At 41.3% G+C, this 21,723-nt stretch overlaps 2 protein-coding genes across 3 annotated transcripts in view; one reads left to right on the top strand and one right to left on the bottom strand.

Annotated features, from left to right (window-relative positions):
• Window positions 1-5,680: 5,680 nt before the first annotated feature.
• On the top strand, window positions 5,681-8,144 carry LOC110495185 (transcription factor Sp5-like). Its single transcript, XM_021570502.3, has 2 exons — window positions 5,681-6,091; window positions 6,478-8,144. Exons 1-2 carry the CDS (start codon window positions 6,017-6,019, stop codon window positions 7,633-7,635), a joined length of 1,233 nt encoding a protein of 410 aa, XP_021426177.1. The 5' UTR covers window positions 5,681-6,016; the 3' UTR covers window positions 7,636-8,144.
• A 1,244-nt stretch (window positions 8,145-9,388) lies between these two features.
• The window catches only part of LOC110494319 (rho guanine nucleotide exchange factor 25), an 82,259-nt gene continuing 69,924 nt past the window's right edge, over window positions 9,389-21,723 (bottom strand). Inside the window, exons 12-16 of one of the 2 annotated variants that reach the window (XM_036950397.2) lie at window positions 18,041-18,232; window positions 17,659-17,839; window positions 13,943-14,148; window positions 12,844-12,951; window positions 9,389-10,771 (exon numbers count right to left, since the gene is read on the bottom strand). In XM_036950397.2, the coding sequence (XP_036806292.1) occupies window positions 10,655-10,771; window positions 12,844-12,951; window positions 13,943-14,148; window positions 17,659-17,839; window positions 18,041-18,232 (804 nt within the window). In that variant the 3' untranslated portion in view covers window positions 9,389-10,654. The remainder of the gene's footprint in view (window positions 10,772-12,843; window positions 12,952-13,942; window positions 14,149-17,658; window positions 17,840-18,040; window positions 18,233-21,723) is intronic. The other variant, XM_036950399.2, reaches the window with a different exon arrangement.

Genomic DNA, 21,723 nt, shown 5'->3' with positions numbered 1-21,723 from the left:
CGAGTGAGTGTGTCTACTTATGTCTTTTGTATGTAATCTCACAGCAAGCAAAAAAATCCAACTGGCCATAAAGTTTTCTAATTCAGGAGATGCATAACATCCCAATCTCTTTTGTCTGGACAGTGGGCAGTGCCAGAGGGTTTCCAAAACAAACCCATCCAAGTATTCTCAACCATCACACGCAGAAGCTTGAGATCAAGAAGAAGAAACAACAAAACCATATTTTCCTCACTCATTCACTGACTACATGAATCAAGTGTTCACGTTGGAGGTGCCAAAGGAGGGAATGTCAACATTTCAGTCAGGACCTCTCTCATTAATGCCAGAGAGAGAGGTATGAAAGCCTGTTTGTTGATGTGGTACCCTACCCCTCCACCCAGCCTGTTCTAACAGCCTGGTCTCATAGACTAGATGTAACATAGTAAATGTAAATCCAGAACACTCAAATTAATATATCTTAGATTTGGAATGGTTACATAAGACAGAGGGTTACTTAAGGAAAGTAGAGTGATTGGTAGGGGTGGATGGGCAGGTGTATAACATGAGTGTCTAGCAACCCAAAGGTTGGATGTTTGAATCTCATCACGGACAACTTTTGCATTTTAGCAACTTTGCAACTACTTACTACTTTTTAGCTACTTTGTAACTACTTAGGGGAAGGGTTAGCTAACATGCTAATACTAACCCTAACCCCTAGCCCTAACCCCTATCTTAGCTAACCATAGACACCTAACTAACATTAGCCACCTAGCTAACGTTGGCCACAAACAATTGGAAGTCATAACGTATCATACAGTTAGCTACTTCTTAACATATTGTACTAATTGTAATTTGTAACATATCATACGAACTGAAATTCGTAACATATCATATAAAATGGATGATGGACGTAACCACCGGTGTGATTAATACCTCTGAGGGTTTAGAGCTTGAGGTTGTCATCTTACACAAGTACTTAGGAGTAGATGGTTCACTGTCCGTCTCTCAGCACATAACAAAGCTGCAGGCTAAAGTTAAATCTAGACTTGGTTTCCTCTATCGTAATCACTCCTCTTTCACCCCAGCTGCCAAACTAACCCTGATTCAGATGACCATCCTACCCATGGTAGATTACGGAGATGTAATTTATAGATCGGCAGGTAAGGGTGCTCTCGAGCGGCTAGATGTTCTTTACCATTCGCCATCAGATTTGCCATCAAAGCTCATTATAGAACACATCACTGCACTCTATACTCTTGTGTAAAAACTGGTAATCTCTGTATACCCGTCACAAGACCCACTGGTTGATGATTATTTATAAAACCCTCTTAGACCTCACTCTCCCCTATCTGAGATATCTACTGCAGCCCTCATCCTCCACATACAACACCTGTTCTGCCAGTCACATTCTGTTAAAGGTCCCCAAAGCACACACAAGGTGAAATAGTTTGATTTTTTTTTTTATATTAAAATCCCTGGGTCGCTCCTCTTTTTATTTTGCTGCAGCTAGCCAATGGAACGAGCTGCAACAAACACTCCACCTGGACAGTTTTATCTCAATCTCTTCATTCAGACTCAATCATGGCCACTCTTACTGACAGTTGTGGCTGCTTTGTGTGATGTATTGTTGTCTCTACCTTCTTGCCCTTTGTGCTGTTGTCTGTGCCCAATAATGTTTGTACCCTGTTTTGTGCTGCTACCATTTTGTGTTGCTAACATGTTATTGTTATGTTGTGTTGTTACCATGCTGTGTTGTCATGTGTTGCTGCCTTGCTATGTTGCTGTCTTTAGGTCTGTCTTTATGTCTGAGATCCCCAAAGATTGGAAAGCCGCCGCGGTAATCCCCCTTTTCAAAGGGGGAGACACTCTAGACCCAAATTGTTACAGACCTATATCCATCCGGCCCTGCCTTTCTAAAATCTTCGAAAACCAGATTAATAAACAGATCACCGACCATTTCAAATCCCACCGTACCTTCTCCACTATGCAATCTGGTTTCTGAGCTGGTCATGGGTGCACCTCAGCCACGCTCAAGGTCCTAAACGATATCATAACCGCCATCGATAAAAGACAGTACTGTGCAGCAGGATACATCGACCTGGCCAAGGCTTTCGACTCTGTCAATCACCGCAGTCTTATCGGCAGACTCAACAGCCTTGGTTTCTCAAATGACTGCCTCGCCTGGTTCACCAACTACTCCTCAGATAGAGGCCTGTTGTCCGGACCTCTGGCAGTCTCTATGGGGGTGCCAGAGGGTTCAATTCTTGGGCCGACTCTCTTCTCTGTATATATCAATGATGTCGCTCTTGCTGCTGGTGATTCTCCGATCCACCTCTACGCAGACGACACCATTCTGTATACATCTGGCCCTTCTTTGGACACTGTGCTAACAAACCTCCAAATGAGCTTCAACGCCATACAACTCTCCTTCCGTGGCCTCCAACTGCTTTTAAATGCAAGTAAAACTAAGTGCATGCTCTTCAACCAATTTCTGCCTGCACCCTCCCGCCCGACTAGCATCACTATTCTGGACGGTTCTGACCTAGAATATGTGGACAACTACAAATACCTAGGTGTCTGGTTAGACTGTAAACTCTCCTTCCAGACTCACATTAAGCATCTCCAATCCAAAATGAAATCTAGAATCGGCTTCCTATTTCGCAGCAAAGCCTCCTTCACTCTGGCCGCCAACTGACTATCCTACCGATCCTTGACTTCTGTGATGTCATTTACAAAATAGCCCTCAACACTCTACTCAGCAAACTGGATGTCGTCTATCACAGTGCCATCCGTTTTATCACAAAAGCCCCATATACTACCCACCACTGCGACCTGTATGCTCTTGTTGGCTGGCCCTCACTACATATTTGTCGCCAAACCCACTGGCTCCAAGTCACCTATAAGTCTTTGCTAGGTAAAGCCCCGCCTTATCTCAGCTCACTGGTCAACATAGCAACACCCACCCGTAGCACGCGCTCCAGCATAAAAAAAAAACATATCTGAAGCTTGAGTCTTATATCTCCCTCTCTAACTTTAAGCATCAGCTGTCAGAGCAGTTTACCGACCGCTGTACCTGTACGCAGTCAATCTGTACATAGCACACCAGACCACCTCATCCTCATATTATTACTACCCTCTTGCTGTTTTGCGCTCCAGTATCTCTACTGGCATTTCATCATCTGTACATATATCACTCCAGTATTAATGCTAAATTGTAATTATTTTCGCCCCTATGGCCTATTTTTTTGCCTACCTCCCTACTCTTCTACATTTGCACACACTGTACATAGATTTTTCTATTTGTTATTTTCTTTTGTGTTATTGACTGTACGTTTGTTTATGTGTAACTCTGTGTTGTTGTTTTTGTCACACTGCTTTGCTTTATCTTGGCCAGGTCGCAGTTGTAAATGAGAACTTGTTCTCAATGGCCTACTTGATTAAATAAAGGTTAAATAAAAAAATAATCAAATTATATAGTGTTGTCTCTCTTGTTGTTATGTGTGTTTTGTCCTATATTTATATATTTTTTAATCCCAGGCCCCGCAAGGAGGCCTTTTGCCTTTTGGTAAACCATCATTGTAAATAAGAATTTGTTCTTAACTGACTTGCCTAGTTAAATAAAAATACATTTAAAAAACATCTAACCTGGTTGTTTCTAATGATCCCTGGGATCTCTCCCCGCCCGTGCCTTGGGAACCCAGGGAAGCTGGAGATCAGGGAGAGTTCCATCTGGATCCAGGTGTATTTAAATGATGCTCCGCAGCACAGAGCAACAGCTCTGCATTGTGCGCTTCACAGTTCAAAGTGAGAAGAGAGAGAGTCGTTAGCACTTCAAAGACGGTCATCTGGGATCAGTGAGAGAAACGAGTTAGAAGGAGAGGGGTTGGAGGGGGAGGGGGAGGGGGAGAGGGGGCAGTGGGACAGGAAATGCGAAGCAATGTAATTGACATCCTCTGTAGCGATGATGAAACACACCGCTGCGGCTGTATGAATGAGACCCAGGACTACTGCTTCAATATTGATCTACAAGTTTCTGTTTGGTTCTTATTTGCTTGGCTTTATCCATAGATTGATATGTGAATCAAACATCTTATACCCTATTGTACAATAACCTCTAAACATAATTTACAACATTTTCTATTGGATTTAATTTCCATATTCCAATTATGTGAAGAATTCATGACAAACGTTGAAGAAATCTGCCAAAAGAGTTTGTGTTATCCACTGGTGTGATAAATGATTGCTCCATTGTCTTACATAGATGGAGGTGTCACTCCTACGCCACGCTCGTCCCTCAATCAGTGCAGGCGGGAATCGACGCGCTATCGATGCCGTAAGAATGGGTTTCCACTAGCTACCTTTTATATTATAAAACTCTTTACGATCAAAACAATCATGTTTCGAACGGCACTTATGGACTTATAAGATGTATAAAACATAATATATAACATAATGGCCTCTTAACTGTGCCCAATTACTCTTGAACAGCTAATAATGGCTCTCTAGGTTTATTGGCACAGGGAGAGCCTGTCCCTCACATCTGTTATGACCATCTTGTCAAATCACAGTCCTTAGTGTAGAGCTAGGTATAGGCCTATGTGGGATGCCATAGAGATGTTGGGACTGACAGAAGAAGCAAACTAGATCTACCTAATACATCCTTTACAATGAAATGTCCTTTGTCCTACCAATTTCGAAGAATACACCTTGAAATGGAAATGCGAGTAAAAGAGATATGGAAGAATAAATTGACAAATAACTACACAATGGTTATTGGCTCCTGAAATATGGTGTTATAGTTATATAGTAAAGAAATAAAACAAATACACATGCCAGAAAATAGGCTCAATCGAAAGAAAATAAAGTCTGTTGTAAATTGAAAGCACTTTGCTTTGCCAATGTAACTTGACACTTCTTGCAGAGTCCTTTGAAGAAGCAAAATGGTCACCACGTAGAAAATGTTGCATCTGCGATAAGATTTGATATTGGCCTTCACTTGAACCAGTGGGAGGGAGCTCGTCAGAGGGGAGGAAAACCTTCAGTTTGCTTGACTTTCAGATGCTATTGGGGCTCTTTGATCCTGGATTATTATACAGAATTAAGAAGGAAACCCCCCAAAAACGTCAACCACCAGCTCAAATCACTTCCAAACACTTTGCAATGAAGTATCCGCCTAGTAGGCATACCCCACTGGGTATGTTCAATGTCTACTTTTCATTTACGTTTGGTTGAGTTGTCAACTAACGTGAATTAACCAAGAAATCAACTATCTCTCTCTCTCCCTCTCTCTCTCTCTCAATTCAATATTAATTTAAATTCAAAAGGGCTTTATTGGCATGCGGAACAGATGTCTACATTGCTAAAGCAAGTTAAATAAACAATAAACAAAAGTGAGAAGAAACAAATTTACAACATCAACCAAAAAATATAAAAACTTAACAGTAAACATTGCACTAAAAAGGTTAGAAAAACATAAAGACATATCTACGTAGCCTACAGTGTTTTTTCACAATGTGCAAATAGTTGTAGTAGGAATAGTGGGGGAGAAAAAATAATTTATTTATCTCTCTCGCTCTCTCTCTCTCTCTCTCTCTCCCTGACACACACGCACGCACACACAGTTCCTACTTTTCTGTAGGCCCACTCGTGAAAGGGATCCCGCAGAGGACATCTCTCCATAACAAGATGCTGCCAAGAATGTGTCGATTGGTCTCGTCGCACTTCAAAGGATATAGCGTTCGAGGCAATCAGTGAAGACAAGGTTGCTGAAAGTTTGTCACCTAAAATTACTGGGAGAGATAGATTGCAGAAGGGATACCACCGGAGCCCGGATTTTGGAATTGTTTCTACAATCTGTTTTTATTCTATGGTATTTTTATTTCTTCACGATAATTTATAGAACACGTTATGGGGTTTATTTATTTTTTCAGTAAAGGAGTCTGACTGGATGAGAATTCAGACACTGCCAAATCTCGTTTTCTAGATAAGATTTTGTTTCGGTGCGCTGCGACCAGTCAAAAAGCTACATTGGCCGCAGATGCGCTTAGTGGAGACACAAAAACTGATGGCCGCTTTGCCGGGGACCGATCACTTTCTACAACCTTTCTTACAGGTGAGGAGGAAAATATGTTTGGAATAATTTTGGAGCAAATTTGGTATAGGAGAGACATTTCAGTGTTACTTAGAGTACATTTTTAAAGTGCCACGTGCCATAAGTGATTCATTTTCTCCCAGTATCTTCTTAGGAATTCGTCTGGTTTATTCATTTGTTAACAGTATTTTACTGTTACTTTAGTTTAGTTCATTAAATACATAGAAAAAGTATAACATATATTTTAGAAATAGAAATGTTGTGGTCCACTGTAAAAGGTCACCACTGTTCTATTGTTTCTCGGTAATCACTATAATATATTGATTTTGTATCTTGTTTTTTACTCAAGAGTATCAAATTCAATAGTGTACAGCATGTCAAACATCCATTATTTCTCTACTCCACAGCACCGCATAGCCAGCTCCTCTCCTGAGAACGAGCCCCATCCCCTATCCTCCTTCCTGGCCAGAACCTGTGGCCAAGCCCATCTGGGAGGCAGTGGAGTGGGGCAGGAGCGGCAACACCATCCTTATGAGGGGACCATGAGCTCCATGACTGGGATGCTCCAGCTGTGGGGAGGGGATGTGGTCCAGAGCTCTAGTCTTGGGGTCCAACAGGTGGCAACTCTGACAGTGCCAAAAGTATCTTTTCCTGGCCACATCCAGAGTGGACTGGGCCCTCACCCCCACCACCACCACCACCACCTCCATGAGCTGCCTCTCACCCCTCCGGCTGAGCCCTCCTCCACCCCGACTGCCCACGCCTTTGATCTCTCTCCAGGAAAGATGCTCGCTCCTCAGGTCCAGGGTAGCTCTCATACCCCATACTTCCACCACCAGAACAATAGTATTGGGCAGAACTTTCCTAACTTCCTCCAAGTTTCCACAACAAGACACCCCTACCACCCTAGTGGGTATACAGAGGAAGGTCAGCAATGGTGGAGCCTGCCGCAGACAACCAGCAGCCCCCATGGCCATCACCAACCTCACAGCCACCCCCACCATCACCACCCTCACCCCTTTGCCCTGGGCAGACAGCTGGTGTTGGGGCACCAGCCTCAGATCACGGCCCTCCTCCAGGGCTCATCCAAGGGCTTGCTGGGCTCCACACGTCGCTGCAGGCGCTGCAAGTGCCCCAACTGCCAGTCCACTTCTGGGGGTACAGGGGCTCCAGCAAACCCAGAAGAACCAGGCCGGAGGAGGCTCCACATCTGCCACCTGCCCGAGTGTGGCAAGGTGTATAAGAAGACGTCCCACCTGAAGGCCCACCTGCGCTGGCATGCTGGGGAGCGGCCCTTCCTCTGCAGCTGGCTCTTCTGCGGGAAGAACTTCACACGCTCGGACGAGCTGCAGAGGCATCTGCGCACACACACGGGGGAGAAGCGTTTCAGCTGTCAGGCATGTGGGAAGAGGTTCATGCGGAGCGACCACCTAGCAAAACATGAGAAGACCCACCAGGGTAAGAGGGGACAGCCAGACACAAGGGATAGCCAGGGCCCCCAGCAGGAGGCTCCACAGCGACCGGGTGGTAGCAGAGGACCAGACAGGAACATCAAGAAGGAGTAGAGAAAAGACCAAGAGAGGTAAGCCAAGGGACTCACAGTCAGTGTGCTGTATTCTGAGACCCCCAGCGCCAGTCTCTGTGTGTGGAGTCCAGGTGATGAGACCCTCAGAAAGACAGGAGGGCCAGTGTGGAGACTGAGAGTCAAGGGCAGACCAGTGATTCAATGGCCTTTCTCTTGAAAAAAAATAACTTCGTGCAAACACACAAACTTTTACACTGTCAAACCATTGTCTTGACAACGTGTTTGTCATGGTCATTGTAGCCAGCATTGTCCCCGGGCCACCAGCAGGAGGCCTGTGATCTTCAGAGGCCGTTCTGTTCAGCATGCCTGCCTGCCTGTGTGGAGACTCGCAATAAAAGCAGGAGGACTGAGGTGATTGAATATCCCTTTCTCATGGACCCCTAATGGAGATAAGTGGTCTCAGAGAATGACCAAAGACATCAGAGAGGAAGTCAGAGTACAAAGATTCATGGAAATAATGCTGTTTACTATGGTTATTTTCATTCAGTCTGCCAGCAGAGTATTTTCAGTGTTACGATTTTCAATAATAAACACTAATTACACCACAATGCTCTTTTGACTATTGTGTTTATATTTTAGACAGTTTGTGTTATGTGTATCTGTTGCCGGGTATATCATTTTTCATGTATCTTCAATTGTCAAATAAAACTAACCAACAAAAAAAAACACTAGAATTTATTGTGCTATTAATTAAGCCTATTTTTGATAAGTTAAAAGTATTGGCTTATTGGCTTATTTTTAAGTGTGTATTTTTTAAAACATTTTTATTGTAATTATAAAACGTCTTATGAATTAATTTGAAATGCATAGGATAAATGACATTGCAAATTCATTGGAATTTGGTTGCCAGAAAGTTCAAATAGTAGTGTGATTCGATAGACATTGATCTACATTACATGAGCATACAATCTCAAATAAGCAAAACTAAGTTAGAGTAAAAAACAGCTTGATTTCATTAAAATAAAACAAAAAAAGATAACACTTTTCAATAATGATAGATCAAATGATTGTTTTGCGATGTTGTCAATTGTTGTCAGTTACTATTTAGCCAGATAATAATCTCTCTATGGGTAGAGGTATAGCAACAGAGAGCTCTAACAAGGAAGCAAACTTCCTTGTTTATTGGCCCCCAGCTGATACCAGTGTCCTTTGATTTAGCCGTGGTGACAGTTTATCATCCCACCCTTCCCCGTTCGCATTTTTTCCATTCTTGCCAAATCTGACATACATTGCCAGAAACCTCAGCATTCCACCTGAAAAGCTATATTTGAAGATGTGTGTGAGCATCTTCTATCCTCAGGTAGCCAGCCATATGCAATCTACCATCAGGAGCCCTATATTGAGCATTTAAAGTTGTCCCTCAACTCACCATTTGATGGCGCTAAATACCTACAGTATTTTTCCAGTACACTCAAAGACTGTCATGTAGGCAAAATGAACCGCAAGCAAACACCTACGAATGTGTGAAACGTTGTTCCATTTGATGCGGAATACATCAAATTACTCTTGCTTATTGGCCCTATTGTTCACTTTTGTATTGTTTTGTGGGATTGTTGAGAGTGGTAGTATTCATTTCACAAAGGCAACAGTTAAGTGTGTAAGCTAGGTGAAGGAAATGGGCAAGGACGTTCCGGGTTTTTCAGGATAAGAACTCTCACTACCAGTTCCTTTTTGACGGTCTTATAACATGACCACGACCAAGATCACAAGAATGATAGGGGGACAAACAGCAGTGCAGTGTTGCATTTTGTTTTTATTGATATGGTCCCACAGAATATTATTTACATTCATAATGACATTGACAGATGAACAACCCCTTGAACTTTGTTCCCTTTTCCTCTCTCTCCTTCAGCTATGAGTGGGCTTTGTGTGAGTTTCCGTGTGTTTTCTTCAGATAACGTTGGAACAATGGCAGTGTTAAAGTAGCCGCTAAAATGAAGGAAAACGTATCAATTATTACTGTGCTGCTTCTGTATGCATAGAGTAGACAGTCATGACTGCAGCTGCTCAACTCCTAGACAGATTCCGTCCCACAATCCATTTCAAAACTGTATAAGGACCACAATGTCATTGCTGTATGTCAACACTCTTCACCCAAAGGCTGCTTCATGACATAGTGATGAGGATGAATTCAGGATAGGAGCGTACTGGTTAGCTATATAAAAAGAGAGACAGAGAATAGACATGCCATTATCGCCCACTAGTCTTTGCTTCCCTTCTTGTACAACGTGATCGAAGCTGTCACACGTAGCAGTAGCATAATGATAATATGGTTTGCCTGTTTAAGATTAAAGCAACAGTAAAGAGTTGGCGACTTAAGAAGCGGTCCCAAATGTCTCATTTCTTTATGAAACCAAATTGTGTTAAAAATGTCACCATATGAAGTTCAATCATGTATTAACTCTTGACAAACTTAGGGGTACTGTACTGTAGAAACCATTTGCAATGTGAACAGCTACCATCGCATCACAGATGCAATGTAGCAGTCACACATACATACCAACATGCGCACACAAACACACTGTCAACATCAGAGACCACTGGTTACTTTTCAATTTCTCTCACAGAAACACCATAGAGGGCTGCAATTCTGCTTCACTTCTGACATCACAATAGTAAGTAGAGGTTTCAAAATAGTAGAAAATATAATATAAAGACAGAAATACACACAAAATAATCCTTATTACAAGCTAGAGATACCATAGTAATAGTAATATAGCAATATTAGGGTAATCACAAGGAGTGATCCCGCCCCAGGCCCCCTGCCTGTCCTCTGTGGAGTAGAGCCAGGCTAGCCAGGGGTCTCTCAGCCTGCCCCTCATTAACTCCAGGGTGAAGTCTCCTCTAGGCACAGATCTAGGATCAGCTTCCCCATCGCCCAAACCGAACCTTAGCCATTACTGGGGATAATGCAAAACTAAACTAATATCAGCATCTAGGGGCAGCTTCACCATACACCCCCTCATTCAGTATGTGAGGCCAAAGGTCATCACACATCATCAGCACTCATGCTCATGCAGAGAGAGATCTGTCAGCTGATCATGGTTGCCAGAGTGATTTGGTGCATAATCTCCTCCCTCCCCCGGCATGGGTCCATGGTATCTGTCAGTACCCCCCTGAGAAGACAGGATAAGACAGAGGCAGCATGTTCAGTTACATGCACATAGTGAAGTCATACTAGGGCCAAGAGGCTTAATATGTCAATTACATTTATATCAAAGCCTTTAAAACCATTTCCTGCAGTCAAATGACCTAGTGGCCTCATGGGTGGAATGTTATTCATAATTTTCATGATTTCATAATTAATACACTTTTTTTATGATTTTAATTTCTATGTCAAACAGTTTTGTTATATTTGCCTCTTTGATATATATAAAGTGTAATATTGGGTTGCAAACTCAAAATTGAATACATTTCAACTCTATATCTGACATGGTACAGGGTTTTTAAACCCATAACCATGTGTATACTTTAGTTTCAAAGTACATTTAAGACTACCAAGAAACACTGTGTGATTTAGCCCACTGCAGTAAAATGTTATTGAGACCCTTGCAGAGAGGAAAGAGGAAAGACAAACGTGGTGGTATGTTGAGTGGTTCTAAAGCAAGATCCTGTCCTTACATCAACCCTGGGTGGAGACAGGAAGAGTGACCTTACTGCACTCTAGCAGTACAAGGTTGCAGTCTGAACTCACTTAGCCTTCTGCCCTAAATCAACCTATTGCAGGAAATACAAGTATGATACAGAATTGTTATTTATTTTACTAGGCAAGTCAGTTAAGAACAAATTCTTACTTTCAATGACAGCCTAGGAACAGTGGGTTGCCCCCAATGATATCAGTCCTCTCACCTCTATATTAATTGTAGGTTTCCAAATACACCAGAACAGTTTCAAATCTATCCACTGATAGGGCAACATTAAACTTTTTTTCAAAGGCCCGAAGGGTTCTCTATTTGTCTGTCTACAAGGGAGACAGAGGAGGAACTAAAATGAAGTGTGGAAACAGCTTGATAAGCCTCTCTGATAGGAGTCCTGTAATCAAACCCATTTCCTCCACATTTATTTTTTAACCTTTATTTAACTAGGCAAGTCAGTTAAGAACAAATTCTTATTTACAATGATGGCCTACCCCTGCCAAACCCTAACCCGGACAACGCTGGGCCAATTGTGCGCCGCCCTGTGGGACTCCCAATCACGGCCGGTAGTGATACAGCCTGGGGAGAGTCTGGCTAAATAGAATAAACTACCAGCCAGGGCACTAAGCTAGTTATCCCCAGGAACTGAAACATCTGTTCCCATGTATTCCCATAAATAAATCAAAAAAGAGATATGTGATCATGTTATTTTCCAATATAATCTATTTTTGGCTTGAAAGAAGGGAAAGGGAATACCTAGTATGCATTCAGCCAAAATGTCTCTTCCGCATTTAACCCAAACCCTCTGAGTCAGAGAGGTGCGGGGGGCTGCCTTAAACGACGTCATGGGCACCCATGGAGCAGTTGTTGTTGGGGGTTAACGCTCAACGGCAGAACAGCAGATTTTTCTGCCTTGGCAATTGTGGATTCAAACCAGTGACCTTAGCGTTAATGGCACAACGCTCTTAACCACTAGGCTACCTGCCGCCTTAGTTGTGATCAATTTGCAGTGTACAAATTATTATAAGTATGTTCCGGCCTCCCGACCATCTGCTCTGACAAAAAAAATTGGCCTGCAGCTGAGTCTAGTTGCCTACCCCTGCTTTATGGGTTCTATAGTGTTTTTATAGGAACTGACCACATATCAGTGTGACAGCCTGCCAGGGTGCTGTTAGTATTGTAACCCTGGCTGGGAACAACAACAGGATATCTCCCATTAGGAAAGAATGAGAGGGATGCCCCAGTCATTTCCCTTTAGCACTGACAACCACAACAACCCCAGGCCAATGTCCAGGGGGATTATATGATAAAACAGTAAAGAGCTATTTATAAACTAAACTATTTGCTGATCTGTTTGTGATCTGAAGTGATGAAAGAGTTTATGGGAGCATTGGGAGGTTAATGACAGAGATCCTACTTATGGTGGTGAGTCCTAAGTTAAATAACTCACACTTTCCTGTACTGTAAATCAATTATATTTCTGTAGAAATTTGTGGTCAATCTCAAAATAGGACTTGGGGATAATAGTATTTCCCTGCAGTGTGGTTGAGTACCTGCAAGCTGTGCTGGGCAGGGGGGCGCAGGCCATTGCTAAGCTGTTGAGGGCTGGTCAGAGGGAGATGGGAGGGATGGGGTGTCGCAGGGCTAAGATACAGCGGGGACTGAAGGAGATAAAAGATAAAAGAGGATTGAATAACAAAGAGAGAGAGAGAGGGAGAGAGAGATGAACCTGGAGAAGAGTTCAGTAAGCAAACTGGTCCTGGGGCTCTGTTCACAAACACAAACAGACCCCACAGAGCCCCAGGATAGCAACAAAATTCGACCCAACCAAATCATGAGAAAGCAAAAAGATAATTACTTGACACATTGAAAATAATTAACAGAAAAACAGAGCAAACTAGAATGCTATTTGGCCCTAATCAGAGAGTACACAGTGGCAGAATACCTGAGCACTGTGACTGACCCAAATTAAGGAAAGCTTTGACTATGTATAGACTCAGTGAGCATAGCCTTGCTACTGAGAAAGGTCGCCGTAGGCAGACCTGGTTCACAAGAGAAGACAGGCTATGTGCACACTGCCCTCAAAATGAGGTGGAAATGGAGATGCACTTCTCAACCTCCTGACAAATGTATGACCATATTAGAGACACATATTTCCCTCAGATTACACAGACGCACAAAATTCAAAAACAAATCCAATTTTGATAAACTCCCATATCTATTGGATGAAATAACACAGTGTGGAATCACAGCATCAGGATTTATGACCTGTTGCCACAAGAAAAGGGCAACCAGTGAAGAAAAAAAACACCATTGTAAATACAACCCATATTTAAGTTAATTTATTTTCCCTTTTTTACTTTAACTATTTGCACATTGTTACAAGACTGTATATAGACATAATATAACATTTGAAATGCATTTATTATATTGGAACTTGTGTGAGTGTAATATTTACTGTTTCCCATGCCAATAAAGCCCCTTGAATTTAATTTCATTGAGAGAGAGAGAGAGAGAGAGAGAGAGAGAGAATGTGGGATTTAAATTAAATATATTTTATCCAGTAGTTGCTGACACTATTTAATCTTCACTTGCTATGACTATCAGATCAGCCTAGTGAGTGTATTGTTGCAGTCAGTTGGGTAGTAGTACCTGTGTGTCTGCAGGGGGCTGGCTGGGCAGGTGGAGGGAGGGCAGGGAGGTATTGTAAGAACGCAGGTTGGGTAGCCGGTGGCGGTCAATGGAGGCAGAGGAGTGGGGTCGCAGGCCAGAGGTCGGTACAACGGGAGCATTCATGGCTCCTCTCAGGCTGTTGGACTTACTCTCCCTGCGCTGGTACTCTATAGGAGACTGGAGAGCTACGGTACACAGGAGATAGGAGACGACAGGAGGATAGTTGGAGGGATAAGAATTGAGACAAAACCAGAAAGTTGACACCTAACAAATGGCACCACTAATTTATTTATTGAGCATCTATAAAATGTATCCATAAGGGAGAATCAATCAAGTAATGCAGTTAATCATTTAATAAAATGAATCAATCAATTCATTCATTCTATAAAACACAGCTTAAAAATATCCTGAAATCCTCAATTTCCCATGGACATTTACCTGTGTGTGAAAAACTAGAGAAACAAATGTCTGTCCCAAATGGGACCCTACTCCCCATTTAGAACACTACTTTTGACTAGAGTCCTATGGGCCCTGTTCAAAAGTAGTGCACTAAATAGGGAACAGGATCCCATTTGGGACACACAGAGTGCATCCGGAAAGTATTCAGACCCCTTGACTTTTTCCACATTTTGTTACATTACAGCCTTTTTCTCAAATTTATTAAATACATTTTTTTCCTCATCAATCTACACACACTACCCCATAATTACAAAGCGAAAACAGGTTTTTAGAATTGTTTGCTAAATTTATAAAAAATAAAACAAAAATACCTAATTTACATAACTATTCATACCCTTTGCTATGAGACTCGAAATAGAGCTCAGGTGCGTCCTGTTTCCATTGATCATCCTTGAGATGTTTTTACTACTTGATTGGAGTCCACCTGCCATAAATTAAATTGATTGGACATTATTTGGAAAGGAACACACCTGTATATATAATATCCCAGAGTTGATAGTGCATGTCAGATCAAAAACCAAGCCATGAGGTCGAAGGAATTGTCCATAGAGCTCCGAGACAGGATTATGTCGAGGCACAGATCTGGGAAAAGGTACCGAAAAATTGCTGCAGCATTGAAGGTCCCCAAGAACACATGGGCCGCCATCATTTTTAAATTGAAGACGATACGAAGCACCAAAACCCTTCCTAGAGCTGGCCGCCCAGCCAAACTGAGCAATTGGGGGAGAAGGGCCTTGGTCAGGGAGGTGACCGAGAACCCGATGGTCACTCTGATAGATCTCCAGAGTTCCTTTGTGGAGATAGGAGAACCTTCTAGAAAGACAACCATCTCTGCAGCACTCCACCAATCAGGCCTTTATGGTAGAGTGGCCAGACGGAAACCACTCCTCAGTAAAAGGCACATGACAGCCCGCTTGGAGTTTGCCAAAAGGCACCTCAAGACTCTCAGATAATCAGAAACAAGATTCTCTGGTCTGATGAAACCAAGATTGAACTCTTTGGCCTGAATTCCAAGCATCACATCTGGAGGAATCCTGGCACCATCCCTACGGTGAAGCATGGTGGTGGCAGCATCATGCTGTGCGGAGGTTTTTCAGTGGCAGGGACTGGGAGACTAGTCAGAATTGAGGGAAATATGAACAGAGCAGAGTACAGAGAGATCATTGATGAAAACCTTCTCCAGAGCGCTCAAGACCTTAGACTGAATCGAAGGTTCACCTTCCAACAGGACAACAACCCTAAGCACACAGTCAAGACAACGTAGAAGTGGCTTCGAGACAAGACAAGTTTCTAAATGTCTTTGAGTGGCCCAGGCAGAGCTCAGACTTGAAACTGATCGAACATCTCTGGAGATACCTGAAAATAGCTGTGCAGCAATGCTTCCAATGCAACCTGACAGAGCTTGAGTGGATCTGCAGAGGAGAATGGGAGAAACTCCCCAAATAAAGGTGTGCCAAGGTTGGGTTTTTTTTGCAAAAATTTCTAGAAACCTGTTTTTGCTTTGTCATTATGGGGTATTGTGTGTAGATGATGAGGGGGGAAACTATTTCATCAGTTTTATCAAAATGTGGAATAATTTCCGAATGCACTGTATGTACAGTGGGGCAAAAAAGTATTTAGTCAGCCACCAATTGTGCAAGTTCGCCCACTTAAAAAGATGAGAGAGGCCTGTAATTTTCATCATAGGTACACTTCAACTATGACAGACAAAATGAGAAAAAAAATCCAGAAAATCACATTGTAGGATTTTTTATGAATTTATTTGCAAATTATGGTGGAAAATAAGTATTTGGTCAATAACAAAGTTAATCTCAATACTTTGTTATATACCCTTTGTTGGCAATGACAGAGGTAAAACGTTTTCTGTAAGTCTTCACAAGGTTTTCACACACTGTTGCTGGTATTTTGGCCCATTCCTCCATGCAGATCTCCTCTAGAGCAGTGATGTTTTGGGGCTGTTGCTGGGCAACACAGACTTTCAACTCCCTCCAAAGATTTTCTATGGGGCTGAGATCTGGAGTCTGGCTATGCCACTCCAGGAACTTGAAATGCTTCTCCTGTGTGTGAAGTCACTCCTTCGTTGCCCGGGCGGTGTGTTTGGGATCATTGTCATGCTGAAAGACCCAGCCATGTTTCATCTTCAATGCCCTTGCTGATGGAAGGAGGTTTTCACTCAAAATCTCACGATACATGGCCCCATTCATTCTTTCCTTTACACGGATCAGTCATCCTGGTCCCTTTGCAGAAAAACAGCCTCAAAACATGATGTTTCCCACCCCCATGCTTCACAGTAGGTATGGTGTTCTTTGGATGCAACTCAGCATTCTTTGTCCTCCAAACACGACGAGTTGAGTTTTTACCAAAAAGTTATATTTTGGTTTCATCTGACCATATGATATTCTCCCAATCTTCTTCTGGATCATCCAAATGCTCTCTAGCAAACTTCAGACGGGCCTGGACATGTACTGGCTTAAGCAGGGGGACACGTCTGGCACTGCAGGATTTGAGTCCCTGGCGGCGTAGTGTGTTACTGATGGTAGGCTTTGTTACTTTGGGCCCAGCTCTCTGCAGGTCATTCACTAGGTCCCCCGTGTGGTTCTGGGATTTTTGCTCACCGTTCTTGTGATCATTTTGACCCCACGGGGTGAGATCTTGCGTGGAGCCCCAGATCGAGGGAGATTATCAGTGGTCTTGTATGTCTTCCATTTCCTAATAATTGCTCCCACAGCTGATTTCTTCAAACCAAGCTGCTTACCTATTGCAGATTCAGTCTTCCCAGCCTGGTGCAGGTCTACAATTCTGTTTCTGGTGTCCTTTGACAGCTCTTTGGTTTTGACCATAGTGGAGTTTGGAGTGTGACTGTTTGAGGTTGTGGACAGGTGTCTTTTATACTGATAATAAGTTCAAACAGGTGCTATTAATACAGGTAACGAGTGGAGGACAGAGGAGCCTCTTAAAGAAGAAGTTACAGGTCTGTGAGAGCCAGAAATCTTGCTTGTTTGTAGGTGACCAAATACTTATTTTCCACCATAATTTGCAAATAAATTCATTAAAAATCCTACAATGTGATTTTCTGGATTTTATTTCTCATTTTGTCTGTCATAGTTGAAGTGCACCTATGATGAAAATTACAGGCATCTCTCATCTTTTTAAGTGGGAGAACTTGCACAATTGGTGGCTGACTAAATGCTTTTTTTGCCCCACTGTATGTGGCCCGTGGTGGTAAGCAGCAGTACCGTTGAGGAAGTTCCTCTGGGTCTCCAGGATCTGGACAACGTCGTTGACCCAGGCCCTCCGAGTCTCCTGGGACGAGGCCTGCAGAACGAAGCGTGCAACGCTCCCATCAGACCCGCGGGACGTCAGGACCAGACGACATGGGTCCTCCTCACAGTGGTCCTCCACACCCAGACAACTGAGCTGCAGCACAGAGAGACAGGGGTCACACACATTTACATTTTAGTCATTTAGCAGACACTCTTATCCACAGCGACTTACAGTTAGTTTGTGCATTAATCTTAAGATAGTGGGACAACATCATATCACAGGCACACAGTAGTAAGTACGCTCTTCCTCAATAAAGTAGTTATCAGCAAATTCATGTACACAGGTCATTCTCACCTTGATGCTGTTTTTAAAGGTGTACCCTGGCAGAGAGAAGCCCTTCTTCCTATCGATTGGTTCACTGATAATGACCAGCTGTTCAAACAGGAAGACCCGCCTCTCTTTGGCACGGGACAGGAAGCTGCTGTCCTGCTCACTAACTGTAAAGGTGTCCTGCTGGAGCAGTTTCCCCTGGGCTGTGATCTTCCCCTGAGAGACACAGAGAGAGAGAGAGAGAGAGACACAGAGAGAGAGAGAGAGAGAGAGAGAGAGAGAGAGAGAGAGAGAGAGAGAGAGAAGAGAGACATACACATAAGTAAGGGAATACCCCCCTGATTTGGACAAAAACAAATGGCGGGATATTGGCATTGGACAAACCATATACACGATGGCCAATACCACCCAATTTGGCGTTGATTCATGCAAAGTATATTGCAAATGCCATATGGCAATTGCCAATTGTAACACTTCAAAATTCCAATAGGGGGCGTGTGCGTTCCACCGGGGCATTTCATATTGCAAATGGCACCCAAGTCAACATCCAAAAGCCAAATTTTGAAAAATGAAATTTTTAAAAAAAAACTTAAAACCCCTTAAAAAAGTGCTTTCTGGACCTTTTTTCGAAATTCTTTCGAGTTTTTTGTCAATTACACATGTGTAAGAACTGTATGAGTATACTTTTGTCATCATATATATATTTTTTTTAAGTACATGCGCATAAGGCATATGTTTTGTCCATTTGCAATATGATTTCATAGGAAGTCAAAAGTCAAAAGTCAAAAATGTCAAAATTTGGTAAAAAACTTCACACATCCTTAAAAAAGTGCTTTCTGGACCTTTTTTCAAAATTCTTTCGATTTTTGTGTCAATTACACATGTATAAGAACTTTATCAACATACTTTAGTCATACTTTATTATCATATATATATTTTTTTTTTTACTTGTGCATAAGGCATATGTTTTCTCCATTTGGAATATGATTTCATAGGAAGTCAAAAGTCAAAAGTCAAAAATGTCAAAATTTGGTAAAAAACTTCATACATCCTTAAAAAAGTGCTTTCTTGACCTTTTTTCAAAATTCTTTCGATTTTTGTGTCAATAACACATGTATAAGAACTTTATCAACATACTTTAGTCATGCTTTATTATCATATTTTTTTTTACTTGTGCATAAGGCATATGTTTTCTCCATTTGCAATATGATGTCATAGGAAGTCAAAAGTCAAAGTCAAAAGTAACGATTTTCCTCCGTGCAACTGATGATCTAAAATGTGCAACAAAATTTTTTTGATTTTTTTTGTTTATGTTTCCTTACTTTTTCAAAGTCACTGTGCATTTGCAATATGTTTTAATGGGCAGATACCATCACGAATTTGTCATGCTCAAAATTCAAACTTTACTTTGCTCAAACTATACCTTGGTCAACTTGTATTACATATTTCTTTTTGTTTTACTTGTGCATAAGGCATATGTTTTCTCCATTTGCAATATGATGTCATAGGAAGTCAAAAGTCAAAGTCAAAAGTAAATATTTTCCTCCGTGCACCTGGTGATCTGAAATGTGCACCTGGTGACCTGAAATGTGCACCTGGTGATCTAAAATATGCAACTGGTAACCCCCCAAAAAAATTTTGGGATGTTTTTTTGTTTATGTTTCCTTACTTTTTCAAAGTCACTGTGCATTTGCAATATGTTTTAATGGGCAGGTACCATCACGAATTTGTCATGCTCAAAATTCAAACTTTACTTTGCTCAAACTATACCTTGGTCAACTTGTATTACATATTTCTTTTTGTTTTACTTGTGCATAAGGCATATGTTTTCTCCATTTGCAATATGATGTCATAGGAAGTCAAAAGTCAAAGTCAAAAGTAAATATTTTCCTCCGTGCACCTGGTGATCTGAAATGTGCACCTGGTGACCTGAAATGTGCACCTGGTGATCTAAAATATGCAACTGGTAACCCAAAAAATAAATTTTGGGATGTTTTTTTGTTTATGTTTCCTTACTTTTTCAAAGTCACTGTGCATTTGCAATATGTTTTAATGGGCAGGTACCATCACGAATTTGTCATGCTCAAAATTCAAACTTTACTTTGCTCAAACTATACCTTTGTCAACTTGTATTACATATTTCTTTTTGTTTTACTTGTGCATAAGGCATATGTTTTCTCCATTTGCAATATGATGTCATAGGAAGACAAAAGTCAAAGTCAAAAGTAAATATTTTCCTCCGTGCACCTGGTGATCTGAAATGTGCACCTGGTGACCTGAAATGTGCACCTGGTGATCTAAAATATGCAACTGGTAACCCAAAAAAAAAATTTTGGGATGTTTTTTTGTTTATGTTTCCTTACTTTTTCAAAGTCACTGTGCATTTGCAATATGTTTTAATGGGCAGGTACCATCACGAATTTGTCATGCTATAAATTCAAGCTTTACTTTGCTCAAACTATACCTTTGTCATCTTGTGATCTAAAATATGCAACTGGTTACCCAAAAAATTTGTTGATGTTTTTTTGTTTATGTTTCCTTACTTTTTCAAAGTCACTGTGCATTTGCAATATGTTTCAATGGGCAGGTACCATCACGAATTTGTCATGCTCAAAATTTTTTAGATGTATTTTTTTTTGTTTCTTACTTTTTCAAAGTCACTGTGCATTTGGAATATGTTTTAATGGGCAGGTACCATCACGAATTTGTTTATCGAATTTGTTTATGTTTCCTTACTTTTTCAAAGTCACTGTGCATTTGCAATATGTTTCAATGGGCAGGTACCATCACGAATTTGTCATGCTCAAAATTTTTTAGATGTATTTTTTTTTGTTTCCTTACTTTTTCAAAGTCACTGTGCATTTGCAATATGTTTTAATGGGCAGGTACCATCACGAATTTGTTTATCGAATTTGTTTATGTTTCCTTACTTTTTCAAAGTCACTGTGCATTTGCAATATGTTTCAATGGGCAGGTACCATCACGAATTTGTCATGCTCAAAATTTTTTAGATGTATTTTTTTTTGTTTCCTTACTTTTTCAAAGTCACTGTGCATTTGCAATATGTTTTAATGGGCAGGTACCATCACGAATTTGTCATGCTATAAATTCAAGCTTTACTTTGCTCAAACTATACCTTTGTCATCTTGTGATCTAAAATATGCAACTGGTTACCCAAAAAATTTGTTGATGTTTTTTTGTTTATGTTTCCTTACTTTTTCAAAGTCACTGTGCATTTGCAATATGTTTCAATGGGCAGGTACCATCACGAATTTGTCATGCTCAAAATTTTTTAGATGTATTTTTTTTTGTTTCCTTACTTTTTCAAAGTCACTGTGCATTTGGAATATGTTTTAATGGGCAGGTACCATCACGAATTTGTTTATCGAATTTGTTTATGTTTCCTTACTTTTTCAAAGTCACTGTGCATTTGCAATATGTTTCAATGGGCAGGTACCATCACGAATTTGTCATGCTCAAAATTTTTTAGATGTATTTTTTTTTGTTTCCTTACTTTTTCAAAGTCACTGTGCATTTGGAATATGTTTTAATGGGCAGGTACCATCACGAATTTGTTTATCGAATTTGTTTATGTTTCCTTACTTTTTCAAAGTCACTGTGCATTTGCAATATGTTTCAATGGGCAGGTACCATCACGAATTTTTCATGCTCAAAATTTTTTAGATGTATTTTTTTTTGTTTCCTTA

The sequence above is a fragment of the Oncorhynchus mykiss genome, chromosome 17 (genome assembly GCF_057628025.1).
Source record: "Oncorhynchus mykiss isolate SJ-2025 chromosome 17, ASM5762802v1, whole genome shotgun sequence".
Taxonomy (NCBI): Eukaryota; Metazoa; Chordata; class Actinopteri; order Salmoniformes; family Salmonidae; genus Oncorhynchus; species Oncorhynchus mykiss.
The sequence above is the reverse complement of the archived record's forward strand: the minus strand, read 5'-3'. Positions and strand labels throughout refer to the sequence as shown.

Excerpts from the sequence above, each read along its gene's own strand:
- LOC110495185 (XM_021570502.3), top strand. The coding sequence starts at position 6,017 with ATGCGCTTAGTGGAGACACAAAAACTGATGGCCGCTTTGCCGGGGACC. Across the intron at positions 6,092-6,477 it reads TTCTACAACCTTTCTTACAG|CACCGCATAGCCAGCTCCTC; the intron begins GTGAGGAGGAAA and ends TCTACTCCACAG.